Raw genomic sequence first — 13,959 nt, forward strand, 5'->3', positions numbered from 1 at the left:
AGAAATGTAACATAAGGGTGATTTAATTAATATGATGAAAGAATTTTGAGTCCAGGTCAATCTAGTAAGGAGAAATAAGTCTAGTTCATAATTATTTTAAATAGCGCCAACTTTGGGTGCAGTACCACAATTTGGGTTTAGGGGTAGTGGGGGGTATTGGTATCCAACTACTAATAGTCGTATGCTTTTTTACGCAATAACAAATTGATCACATAAGAAAAATGGGCTAACTGCTCCAAATTTATTGGCCAATATTTCTCAAATGGAACTAAATAAAACAAATTCTGTTCGATGATTTTTGTTGGGCTTGGTCTAAAGATTTTATGTGGCGATTTTGGTGAATTTTTTGATTATTTTTGTAGCCTGTGAATTTTTTTAGCATGTTTAGCTTAGCAGGGTTTTATAAATACATCTGATTCTAGAGAATAATGTTCTGAAAGAATTATGAGTCCAGGTCAATCTGGTGAGGAGAAACAAGCCTAATTCATCATTTTTTACAATAGCGCCACCTTTGGGTGCAGTAACACGAATTTGGGTTTATAGGTAGTGGAGGTTATTAGTAACCGTACCTGAAAATGTCAAGAGTTTTCGACTTATGGTATGGGCTGCAGTAAGACTTTTACAGAATTTGAGAAAAAAAAAAACGTTACAGAAACAATAGGGGACCAAGCAGCTTCGCTCCTCGGACCCCTAATTAACCAGAAAATAAACAAATATGACCCCTTTAATGTGCATGTGTTCCCGGTCTTATGTCCAAGGACCTCCACATCAGGGTTGTTCAGTGCGCCTACAAACATGTAAAATGCCTGCCTACTATCCACTCAACCTGAGGATTTGTGCGCTAAACATGAAACATAGTTTTCCAATTTTATAGATATTAGTTTTGACGTCTTTGTATTTCCCAGCCGTTAGATGCCACAGACCAAATTGAATTGGAAAGCATAATTCATGGGTCGATCGAGTCATGGATGGGTTGCTTTTATTCTTTAGACATTTACTAACTTACAATAATTTGAACAAAAACAAAAACGTGCAGAGAAATGTAACATAAGGGTTATTTAATGCATGGATAACTATATATGGATACAGCAATGTTTGCCTAAATTGTGGCCTTCCTTATATTACGACACATCTGCCTCCCTTAAATTATTCAATCTTCCATCTCTGCTTCAAACTTAAAATGGCCTCCAATGTGTCTTCCTATCTCTGACTTAAAGGTACAATCAGGTGTGGTAAGCTTTGGAAAATAATATTTGTTCAGCATAATAGGCACATTTCTACACTCAAGGCTCAGGCCTTGCATAGGACCAGGTTGAAACCAGAGTGAACACACGCATGTTACAATGTACACACCAAATAACACGATCATTCCACAGCACACTTTCTGATTGGGCTAACAACAAATATATTTGAATATGTAAATGTGCAATATTATTATGGGTAGAGCTCAAACAAGGCTGCAGCCTTCGCCTCGTTACATAGCTTATCACTTAAACTAAAATAACTAGTACAGGTCCATCCATGGAATAATTTTAGGATGTTTTCTGCGACTTTCTCAACTTTCACGTTTGTTGTGATGTGTTTAGGAGGTCTGATGGTGGGTTGAGTGAAACGCAAAATCAAACAATATACCTGCCTAAAACCTAAAGTAGTGCCTAACAGTCAAATGTAGAAAGGTTGTTCCTGGGCAGTCAGCAGGCGATACACAGCTGCAGGCATAGTCTTCATGTGGATCTAAAGAAATGATAAAAAGATGATTGAAGTCCTGGGCAGTTGATATTCATCCATTTAAATTGCAACCATCCCCATTAGTTGTGATGGATAACATGATCATGTGATGTAGATGCAATTTTGTTTTTGTTGATTATACAGACCATTCTGCTTTAAATGAATAAACTGTTTCTCTTCTGTTCTAAAACAAGTTAGAAACCCTACAACCAATGTTTAAAAGTATAATAGTGTATTTAAAATAAGTGTGTATTTAAAGTGTATTTGCAATAAATAAAAGGCAGAAATAAATAAATAGATAAATCAGAAAGATTAATTAAAGTATATTAGTAATAATATATATAATCATATCTATATACATTTTTGCATGAGAAGTGTGTGTTTTGCCAACTGCTGCCAGGTGAGTCCTTTTGCATTAAAGATGGACTCAACACTAATGCGTGTGAAACTCGTCACCTCTCCCACTGCGGTGGACAGAATGTGTATCATCTTCTTCTGGGAGGTGGTGACCACACTCTGGCCGTTTATATCAATGATGCGGTGGCCGACCCTCACACCCCCTCGCTCAGCGATGCCACCCCGCATCAGACTGCAGATCTGCAGCAAGAGGTTCAGTGTTCAGGAGTTACACCAGCTAACTGATACCTCTGATTCTTCTCCTGTCTGGTTCGGTTATGACAGATGCAGCAAGAGACCAGGGGCAGGAAGTCAACCAGGGTCGCGGCGATCAAGACTAGGGTTACTTTCCTCCTTGAACTGAACTCCGGCGCATTCGGTCACTCTATGCGTCAATCACGTGTGCAGTGCGTCTTCTGTCAACAACGTGCCATGCTTGATTGTAGCAAACAAATATTTTGTAACTGTAACTTAAATATGCAAGTCCTTTCATTTACGTGTCAACACTTGCTATATATTATTTATAAATATAAATTACATAAATTATAAATTCCATAACTTTCCTCCTTGAACTGAACTCCGGCGCATTAGGCAATCGACTTGTGTGGACTTCCTGTAAACACGAACCTACCGGTAATGCTTCTTAAAATGTATTTTTAAATAAACTCTGGGATTGCCAACTAAGTTGTTTGTGCTTCATTTTATGTGTAGGGACCCTAGTCATGCTACTGCAGAGGTTTGGTGCTATTTTTAACAATATTAGTGGTTAAAAAATGCAGATTTGGAAGCGTAACTCAATGCCCCAAGCCAATAACATGAACGCCAAACATTGCGCCGGGCAAACTCTTATACTTGATTTTCAATGAAAAAGGTATCTGGAGGGCTTATTTGATTGGTTTTCATGCCAAAACAAAGACCCTGGGTTCAATTTTCGCCGGAATTACACTTTAATGGTACGCACTCTACCTGATGAACTACCTCTTTATGGCGTCATCTGAAATGTGAAATAATAATACCAATCATACTATCAATAATACCAGTCTCTATGTAATGATATACAAACCTTCAAAAATGTATAATCAACCTTAGGGGTAGTCTTATACCAACATCAAATGAGGTGGAATTACAAGCTAAATGAACTGGCTTCAATATTACATACAATGCCATTCTGGACACTAAATCCCAGCTGGTAGCGCTGGTCTGGTCGTCTGATGAGGACGGTGGTCACTGGGGGACAGCTCACGATGCTCATCTTCACCCGGGTCTCGTTCTTTAAGCCCTGCAGTGCAAACAACTAATTGGTCAAATAGTTCAAATATGAAGAGATGTTTTATTTTTATTAAAAAACATTAACCCTCAAGGGAAAACCAATAACTTATTTTGATGAAAAGTGATGTAGCGGGTTCCATAGTAATAGTATTGATTGATCCTTGTCCAAATTAATGTTTTTGACCCGTTGTCCAAGTCAGAGAATTTAACACGTAGGATACAATGTAAAATATAGATTTAAAAGCCCTCAAGGATGCCCATCCTTAAAAGGATGGGCAGAACGATTAATTTCCAGGAATCAGTTCTTTCAGTTCTGTTCACTATCATGATTCGTTTGTTTCTTTCGTTTGTTTGATTTGTTCGTTAAGTCAGTTGGGTATAAGTATTGGGTGCGCCCGCAAATTAAGGCTTCTTCACAGCCTGCCCTACCATAAGGGTACTGTCAGCGGTCGAAACGCCAGCCGTAATTGAGCTGCGCCAAGCCGCACCGAATCGAACCGCACCGCGCGGTGGAAACGGGTGGGAATAAAACAGATGCGGTGCGCTCGGAAATAAAAAAAAAACTAATTTCTGTAGCATTGGCCTATACGACACAGTTCGACCATTTCCATGGTAGGTAAAAACAATACTTTATTAAAGCATGCAGTTGCGTTGTAGAACAAAATAAAAAGAAAACGTATAAAGTGCATGATATTGAAGCCTACAGCGATCGTTAGTTAACTTGTGTGGCGGTGCCTTGTCATTTGTTTATCCATGTGCCATGGCAACGCGATTGCTACCAGCTGTAGTACTCTCATTGGCTGAATCTTTGAGAACGTTTTAGACTCAATCAATATAAGGGTTATATCGTTCGCGACCGATCCATCCCTAGTTAAATGCATGAACACGTCACCTGGTATTGGCCGTTATGGGTCAAATCAACCCTTCAGTCTCCACCTCCTCCCTCAACCTAAAATGTAGCTATTGAACCAATGTAGATATTCATGTATTACTGTTCTAATTTAATCTCTGATCCAGAAGTCATACTTGATGATAGAGATGGTTAATGCAGAACTCATGGGGAAGCCTGGGATGGAGGCCAAGAACTACAAGGGGTGGAGGTATACCTTGTTTCAGGTTTCTGTATTCTATACCTTAATGATGCTGTACTCTATACCTTAATGATGCTCTATTCTATATCTTAATGAGGCTGTACTCTATATCTTAATGATGCTCTATTCTGTACCTTAATGATGCTGTACTCTATACTTTAATGATGCTGAAGTCTATACCTTAATGATGCTCTATTCTATACCTTAATGATGCTGTACTCTATACTTCAATGATGCTGTACTCTATACCTTAAAGATGCTGTACTCTATACCTTAATGATGCTCTGTTCTATACCGTAATGATGCTGTACTCTATACCGTAATGATGCTGTACTCTATACCTTAATGATGCTCTATTCTATACCTTAATGATGCTGAACTCTATACCTAAATGATGCTGAACTCTATACCTAAATGATGCTCTATTCTATACCTTAAAGATGCTGTACTCTATACCTTAATGATGCTCTATTTAATACCTTAATGATGCTGTACTCTATACCTTAATGATGCTCTATTCTATACCTTAATGATGCTGTACTCTATACTTCAATGATGCTGTACTCTATACCTTAATGATGCTGAACTCTATACCTTAATGATGCTCTATTCTATACCTTAATGATGCTCTATTCTATACCTTAATGATGCTCTATTCTATACCTTAATGATGCTGAACTATATACCTTAATGATGCTGAACTCTATACCTTAATGATGCTCTATTCTATACCTTAATGATGCTGTATTCTATACCTTAATGATGCTTTACTCTATACCTTAATGATACTATCTATCTACCTTAATGATGCTCTGGCAGGTGGCTAGGGGCAGTCCCACTAGACTGGTTGAATTGACAGACATAAGCTGGTCTCCAATGTTGATGGCACCAGACTTCTCTGCTGGCCCAGCATGCAACAGGTTAGCAATGATGACGGTGGGCAGGATGGAGCCCCAGCCACTCTCTACAATGACCACGCCCAGTATCTCCCCCTTAGCTTTCTCTATACATACCTGCGGAGAACAGAGAGTAAGAATGGTCAGAATACCTTTACCTACATGCAATACTGTAAAAGTGAAATAATTAATGAATTCAAATTAATTAGTGGTGAGGATGCATATTGCCCCCAACTGAATACCGCCCCTCACCCCTCCTTTTCCTAAGACTGCAGTGGCATGTACTGGCCTGTATTGTGTAGGGTGCAAGTAGGTATTTTTGCATGCAAAAACAGAAATTGTCCTGATAATAAAAAAGAAAAATTCAACAACTCTGGCCTGCGAATATATCAGTTAGCCAATAGCAATGGGTTATCTTTGTCCTCATCACCATGGTCTCTGTTTTTGTTGTACGATGTATTGGTCATTACTTTTTATAGTTTATTAAACTTTCTCAGCACACAATCCTGTTATTGCATCCATAGTGGAAAACTATATTCATAGTCCGATAATTATTGCTGTCTGTTATATATAAATGTTAACACATACAAACAGGTACACAGGGTATACAAAGCTACACCAGGCAGGAAGTTCAGACACTTACATCTTTGCAGTTCTCAGACTTGGAGAAGTGAATGAGGTCATCGTTGTACATGTCCTTGGTCTTAAGCAGCTTACTGTATTCCTTCTGACTCAGATCCTCTGGGTTGATGCCATTAGCCCTCAAGAATTCCTGGTAGGCCACACTAAAGGCCTGTCCAATGGCCTGGGCTATGAACTGGGCCTGATAATTAAGTGGCAATTAGCATCATCCTCATAATCTACTTTATGCATAATGACATTAGTCTCTCAAGACAGATCAAAAGTATTTCAACCAATCCCTACCAAGTGCTAATGAAAATATATCCCCTCGGAAGCTTAACCGCGGCAGGAGATTGTAATGAATAACACTGTGTCCTAATTGGTCGACATAACATTGATCCAGGGCTGGATTTCTGGATTCGGTTACTTGGCTGTCTCGTCCACCTTCAGACACTACAATAGCATGAATCACCTTAAAGGGGTGCCAGCACAGTCTACTTTCTGATACAAGGGATAAATGTAATCAGTGATGCTGACTCTGCTAAAAAACCAACCTCTTCAATCTCTCATGTGGCTCCTAGGAGTGTATGTCAGCTCTCCTTACAGCTCTGCCAGCACTAGCAAACTCTAGCTGCCAATACAGGTACTAGATTAGAGGTCCCCTAAATGTTTCCTTTGCACCCTGCACCATATGACCATCATTCCCCCCCCCCCCCCCCCCCCCCCTCCCCCCTACCAAACGGCCATCAGCTTACTCCCCAGCCAGAACCTCATCACCATGGATAATAAGGATTGTACTTAGAATGTTTGCTTGTGATACTACTTTGTATGTCAAGTATGGCAGCCATTGCAAACTAAGCTAATCTTCTCAAGGTTTTTTCTTGCCCTCTGGATATGGCCTTTGAGACTTACTACAAATAAAATTTACTTGACTTGAATGAACTGCCTCATAACTTCTTGAATCATGTTGTGTTTGGAAAATCACGTACGTCACGTAAAAAACAGGCTATTTGCATCATAAATTCTGGAATTGCATTCTCCATCCAACTATTCTACGTATTCTTTACGGCATAGTTTCTGTTCCAGACTATGAATCTTGAACACACTATGAACACACATTTGAAGCATTTCTCTCGACTAATATATTGATATTATGTAATACTTATAGTAAAGAATAGTAAAGCTTGACAGCCCCCTTTAATGAGGATATTAGAAAATATGCATTATTTTTTGAAGGAATAGGAAGTTAAACTCACGTCCTCAGATTCAAACACATGGCAGATCAACTTGTATTGGAAACTGTTGCTTTGGTCACTGGCTGAGGTCTCCACATTGTCTGGTCTGGACACACGACGGCGCGCCATTAAAACCACAATGTCCCCGATGTCAGTGATGTAGGTAATGGATTGTAGGGGGTGGTCAATCATGACCTCCTGGCAGGCAGACAAAGAACCACATGTTGGCTAGTACACAGTAGTCTAGATTGAAAACCTTGTTTTGGTAGTTTATTATGCCTTTTTACTGAAATGGTAGGATCATATTTCCAAAATATAACAAAAATAAGTTATGTATCCATATTGTATTATTATTAGGAAATAATTATTAAGGAATAATTATTAGCAACAATTGCATTGTCATTTAAAATGTTTACATGTATGTATTTATATTTAGTTTTTTTGCTTACAATTGCCATGTTTCAAATAAACGATCTAATTCCTGATTTATATTTTGACAAATCTTATTTTCACATTTGTCAACCAGATGTTTCCCTGACAACGCATAAACCATATGCTCAAAGTGCTTGAATATTGTAATTTCAGCTGATTAAGTTGGTAGAACTAATAATATTATGGATGAAAGTAACTAATATGTAATCATTGACAGTGGTTGAAGCAGTGAAATGGTGGTAAGCAACTAGGCCATGCCACGGCCACTCCCCAGCCCATCATACATTATTGTCCAATAACAGGATACCCCGTCATGGTTTAATCCTTACATAAATGTACTTCAACCCTCCAACATTTTAGGGCCTGATGACACCATTTTTAACACCTGCCTTAATTATCACAACTAAAATAAATGAATATGCGAGCAGTTCATTTTATTTGACACAATTTGCTTCAGTTGTTGATTGCTGTATATTCTACAATTGGATTAGTTCTGTATATGTTTGAATTGATATCCACACTTATTTGGAATTGACTGTATTATTGGAATTTACACTGTATTATTTACAATAATCTAAAATAGTAGAATGGAGTGCGATGCAGTCACCAGTCAATCAATAGGCATTAGCAAACTGAACCGCTCAGTTCATGCAACTAACTATTTAAATTCTTATCGGTCCAGAAAAAATTATATTGTCTGCATTTAAAATAAAATAATAATAAAGATAGTTGAAAGCAACCATGTCCTACTGTATGAAGAGTATGGTGGTGGCCTAATTAATTCATGATGGTAAACATTATTTGATATGCCATGTCACAGAATGGTTGGTTGAGATTGGATTTAAACAAGCAACCCATGGTCATGAGTCTGAAACAATACCACTACACTACATGGAAATGTAGACCACCAAGGGCAGATTAGAGTAAATTTTGAAAAATAGATGTCTTCCGTACGTGGGGGTATGGTGAGCTTGGTCGGTGTGGTAATTTGGCATTGGTTTGCTTTAAAACTGAAACAATCACCAACCATGTTTCTAAAGCATACTTTGTCAAAACCCATTGTCAAAACACAAGACACAAAAATCAAGACGTTTGCGAAATGACGTGTGTACCGCTTTAAGGATCAGCCTGCCCTGGAGAAAGGCAGCAGTTCAGAAAGGCAAGTTAAAATAAATGCATCCAATTTTCAGATATAGACTTAAAATTTGGCATAGGTATACTATGGAACCTAATCTTAATATCTATATTCGACAGCTGAGCCGACGTGTTTGACTCAATGTTATAGCTGTTTACATTGGAGATATTCATATGTTTCTTTAAGATGCATATCCCGGCTATGGCCTTATTGCTATGAATTTAACACCGTATACTCTCACAGTACATGTGTGACAAGTTTGCAGCTTTTACCACTTTCGGTGTGGGTGTTTGGTCAAGTTGTAGCCATTGCATTAAGTCCAAATGGTCTGAGCGTATGGGTTGTGACAAATGGTGCATGTATAACAAGTTTCATGCATATGTGCACATTGAACCGTCCTAATGGTAATGGCAGACTGTTGAACTTCCAGGCCTTGTTATAGTGCCACCTTCGTGTTATTCTATCCCATCTTTTGATTCCCTTACTAATTCTACGAGATCTACAAGCCTTTTTTATAACTTTTGGAACCAAACAGTGAGGCTAAAAATAATAATAATACTTACGAATACAATAGGGTTCCTGCGTTTTCGTAGGACCCCTACAAATATCACTAGGATTGCAACCAGTCCCATAAGGTACCTCACGCATTGCACAACAATAACAAAAGGTATCTAGAGATACTCGTTGAATACCTCATGATACAAATTTAAAAAAGTGTACCTGTGTGTCCGCACTGAGCACTTTGATCCTCTGCGTAGAGATGAAGAGATCTACCTCGGACATTTCCTCAGAACTACTCTCAGGGGCCTGCCACACGCACACACACACACACACACACACGCGCGCGCGCGCACACACACACACACACACACACACACACACACACACACACACACACACACACACACACACACACACACACACACACACACAAACACAGACACACAAACACAGACACGCAAACATACACTAATTGATTGAATGCAGAGTGTGTAATTGATTGAATGCAGAGGATTGATAGGTTTTTCAATCAAGATGACTTGATGAAATTTGGCATGATGATGGAATAAACCAATCGACACCCCAATCAGTTTTGGCGCGCCTCAAACTAAACCATACTAAATGTGAAATTCACTTATACTACAATTACCATCATCATCATATATATAAATGTATATATATGAATTGGTACTTTCACCTTAACACGCCTGACAGCTTCCTGGGCCTGCGTCATCCGCATATTCTTGGACGGTGTCTTCTCTGAGAGTAGCTGCGTGCATCCCAGGTAGTTTGCAGCAAAGACAACCCCGCTCATCAAGTCGTCTGGATCACACGGACCTGGAACTACACGGTGTTATGACACGGAGGAGGGAAAAATCATGACACTGAAATTAAGCATGGTTTGGGTAGTTGCAAAAAAGACAAGACATACTATTTAGGGGGACAGCCCTCTGTGGTTTGTTCCTTACACAGGCCTATATAACATGGCATGATATAAACTTGACACCAGTTTTTTTGGGGGGAAATTCCTCTGCGTACCAGCAAATAGCGCCAGTTTGAGAACCAATGATGATAAAGCACTCACCTTCCACAAATTTTGGAAATGATGCAAGGCTTCTCCTAGTCTAAATAGAAGAGCAGAAGGGCAATACTGGTAAGTGCACATGATCCTCTCAATAGTCTATGTAAATTCTGTAAAAATCCAATGAAGGCAGTCCATGCACAGGCACCATGGACACACACACACACACACCTCATTAGGAGGAGACTCAAAGCCGGGGTCCTGCAGGAGTTGCTTACTGGAGCACTCAGCCTCGGAGGGTGAGGCTGAGATAGATCCTGGAGGCTGTATGGTGAGTGAAAAGACTGAATAAATATAAGATACGTCCCTTTTTATGTCTACTAGTATCAGAAAATATTAACATATATTTAATAATCCACTAATAGACGAAAATAGATACATATTTTTTTATAGTCTAATAATATAGGACAATATATAAATATTTTAAAGTATACTATTAGAGGACAATATATACATCTCATTTAATCGTCTACTAGTAAAGGACCATAGATACATCTCATTTTATAGTCCACTTATAGAGGACAATACATAAATCTCTTTTAATAGTCTAGTAATAAAGGACAATAGATATATCTGTATATCTGCATATCTATGTCTACTAATAGAGATTTTTTACTCATGCAAAAGGTTGAGAAGAAAAAGTGATATGGAGGATCACAAGATTGACTCCTACATGCTGTTACATCACATTCATGGAGCTGCAGTCGCATGGTGTAATAGAAATGTGAGCGAGTGAGCTCATGTTGCCAGGCATGCCACATGATACACGACGCTTCCCTGGAAAATGAGTCCCAGGTGACCGATACGCTGTGTTCTCCACTGCAGTGGTGCTTCCAATGTTATGGTAATCATTATCACCAGACAAACCCTTGAAACTGAAGACTTTAAACAAATGTATATATACATTAATTTCACTTAAAGGTGATGTGAGCGTCACTCTCTCCCTACGTTTGCCTTTGGAGTTTTGCATTCTATGCACTTGTGATTGACAGGCAAGACCGATACCTCAAAGCCATTAGGGAGGAGATCACCTGATTGGTCAGGAATAAGCAGGGAGCTGTCTGAAAATCTAAATTACCTGATAGAGCCCAGGAAACATTCAACCAGGACAGACATTTCCAAGAACATTTCACTCATGAATACCCGACAGATTGCTATGGCATTTCAGCAAAAGACTCTCTCGATACAGCTCTTAAATAGTACTCATTAAGACTCCATTTTCTTAGCCAGTCGAAAGTCACAATCTTCCATTAATTCCTTTGAATCCTTCACCCCTGCACTCCAATCTGTTTCTATTATAATGTTCTCTCCTCTCAACATTATAATTTGAACACATAAAAAACTTTCAAAATTGCCAAATACCCCAAAGGATAATTCCTCTTGATGTTGACACAAATTCAAATAATGATATAGACTGACTGATTAAATTATTATTGTCCAAACCTCATCTTGCCAGTGCTGTTCCAAATTAATTGGCTCTTTTGTAAGCTGCTGCTCATTTTGCTTGTCCATCTGGTACATCCAAAAGTTCTCCATTCTTTTTGAAAGACCGGTTTCTGTGGTCCAAAGTATCAGCAGTTGTGACTATTTTTAAGTTCTTAGAGACGAGGGAGCATCTGTTAGAACAGAAGCAATTGCTGATCACTGGTTGAAACAGGTAGACAGATGGCTGTTTACTCAGGTGACATACACAGGTATCAGACTTCATTGTGGTGTCTGTAACCGAACTGTGTCTGCTGCTGGGAACATATTTAGTTAAATCCTTTTATATCATATCTCCTTTTAACAGTGGAATTATCAAAGTTATCCAATTGTTAATGTATACAGAATTTTAACCCTCTTCATAACATGCCGTTATGACAACATGTGTTTTCAATAAGCTTATGGTCAAGTAATTAGAGCCTTGTCCATCTTTAAATTATTGAACCACCCTTCTTGTGTGATTTCCCTCATTAACGCTGAATAAGTAATGAATAAGGCCCTGAAAATACAATTGATCTATTCATTATAATTCCAATGGAAACATTTGATGAAAGGGATCATCTAGTTGGCTTTTACATCCATTAGACAATCCAGAATATTCTGCTCTAACATTTTGTTGTGTTGTGCGAAAGAATGCACAAAGTATATAGCACTAAATAGTGCTTTTGAGAAGAATGGTATTTTACACATGAATGTCATGGAAAACGATTGGATGTACCGGCTATTCTAACATATAATTTAAATAAGGACAAATACTGAAATAAATAATAATGAAACATATCATTGTATTGTAAGTACTCTAAACAATGCAAACTAAAAACCTCTAAATGTTGGATATGCTGACATGGATGACATGGCCATTTTGTATTCAAATTAATTTGAGTTTTTCGGTTGCTTGGGTATTTCTTAGGTGTGAAATTTTGTTTATTTTGTATCACATGATTTGTGGCTGGCTATGTAATGTTTGAACAATGTCCACAAAATAATAATCTGGTCACTATATCAAATGGACATGTTTCTGTTGAAGCTTATGTTTGACTTTGGCAGTCATGTCTCTTTGAATCGTTGCAATGATAGGATAGTTTAGGTGCATGATGGGTCACGTTTTATTCCTTTGACCTTCTGGATATTATTTCCTATAGACATGAATATGGTCAGGTTCCTTTGACCTTTTTGTGGCAATTTCATGCTAATGGTGAGACATGAATAGGAATTCATAAAATGTTTATCAGGCCCAGGTTTATCAGAGAGAATGGTCTAAAATAAGTCCTCTAGTCACATTCTGCATTGTACATTGTCCTTCTTTTGAATGCACACTTCTTTTGAATGCAGCATTGTGAGTATAGTTAGTTACTTATTAAGAGGAATCTTGATATTGGCCTCTATTATATGCATACAGCCATTCAATATGGTCCAACTTCTCTCTTTAGTCTGACATGCCCTCTCTACCGTGCTGCTGGTGCATAATTGCAGTGGTGTATAAAGTACTCAAATGCCATACTTAAGTAAAAGTACAGATACCTTACTGGAAAATTACTTAAGTAAAAGTAAAAGTCACCTTTTAGAATAGTACTTAAGTAAAAGTATTAAAGTATCTGATCTTTACTGTACTTAAGTATCAAAAGTACTTTTCTGATATTAAATGTACTTAAGTACTGAAAGTAAAAGTACAAGTAACCGTTATCGAAACTCCTCCCTATAACTGCCCTCGTCCAATCATGCCTTAGCACTAACTGGCTAGATAGATACCTCGCCAGAGATGGAATAAGAATAAATTATCTTTATAGGTTATTAGCTAGCTTGAAATATTATATACAAATATTACCCAGCGGTGAAAGAACCTTACTAGTTTAAAATGTTGTGCTGGTGGTATTTATTTTGAGGTCGTGAAGTTTCTAATTTTTTGATTGAGACCTGTATGATTTTTCTTCGATTATTGTTGTTTCCCCTTCGTTGTTGATCTTTTTTGAAAACATCCTTCCACTGCATATTGCAGTCCATTTTGCCATGATCTGGATGCTGTCGCGGAGTTACTCCAAAAAAAAATCACTGACACTGACAGATATCGTAGCCCGACCTATTATCCCGCAAG

General features: G+C 38.2%; 1 protein-coding gene across 1 annotated transcript; it reads right to left on the reverse strand.

Annotated features, from left to right (window-relative positions):
* Window positions 1-962: 962 nt before the first annotated feature.
* LOC132468089 (amyloid-beta A4 precursor protein-binding family A member 1-like) lies at window positions 963-12,064 on the reverse strand. The gene is made up of 11 exons (XM_060065735.1): window positions 11,829-12,064; window positions 10,557-10,649; window positions 10,389-10,428; window positions 10,002-10,147; window positions 9,524-9,610; window positions 7,258-7,434; window positions 6,024-6,203; window positions 5,285-5,497; window positions 3,284-3,403; window positions 2,185-2,325; window positions 963-1,734 (listed from the first exon to the last, which is right to left on the reverse strand). Exons 1-11 carry the CDS (start codon window positions 11,919-11,921, stop codon window positions 1,663-1,665), a joined length of 1,362 nt encoding a protein of 453 aa, XP_059921718.1. The 5' UTR covers window positions 11,922-12,064; the 3' UTR covers window positions 963-1,662.
* Window positions 12,065-13,959: the final 1,895 nt, after the last annotated feature.

The sequence above is a fragment of the Gadus macrocephalus genome, chromosome 11 (assembly GCF_031168955.1).
Source record: "Gadus macrocephalus chromosome 11, ASM3116895v1".
Lineage (NCBI taxonomy): Eukaryota > Metazoa > Chordata > Actinopteri > Gadiformes > Gadidae > Gadus > Gadus macrocephalus.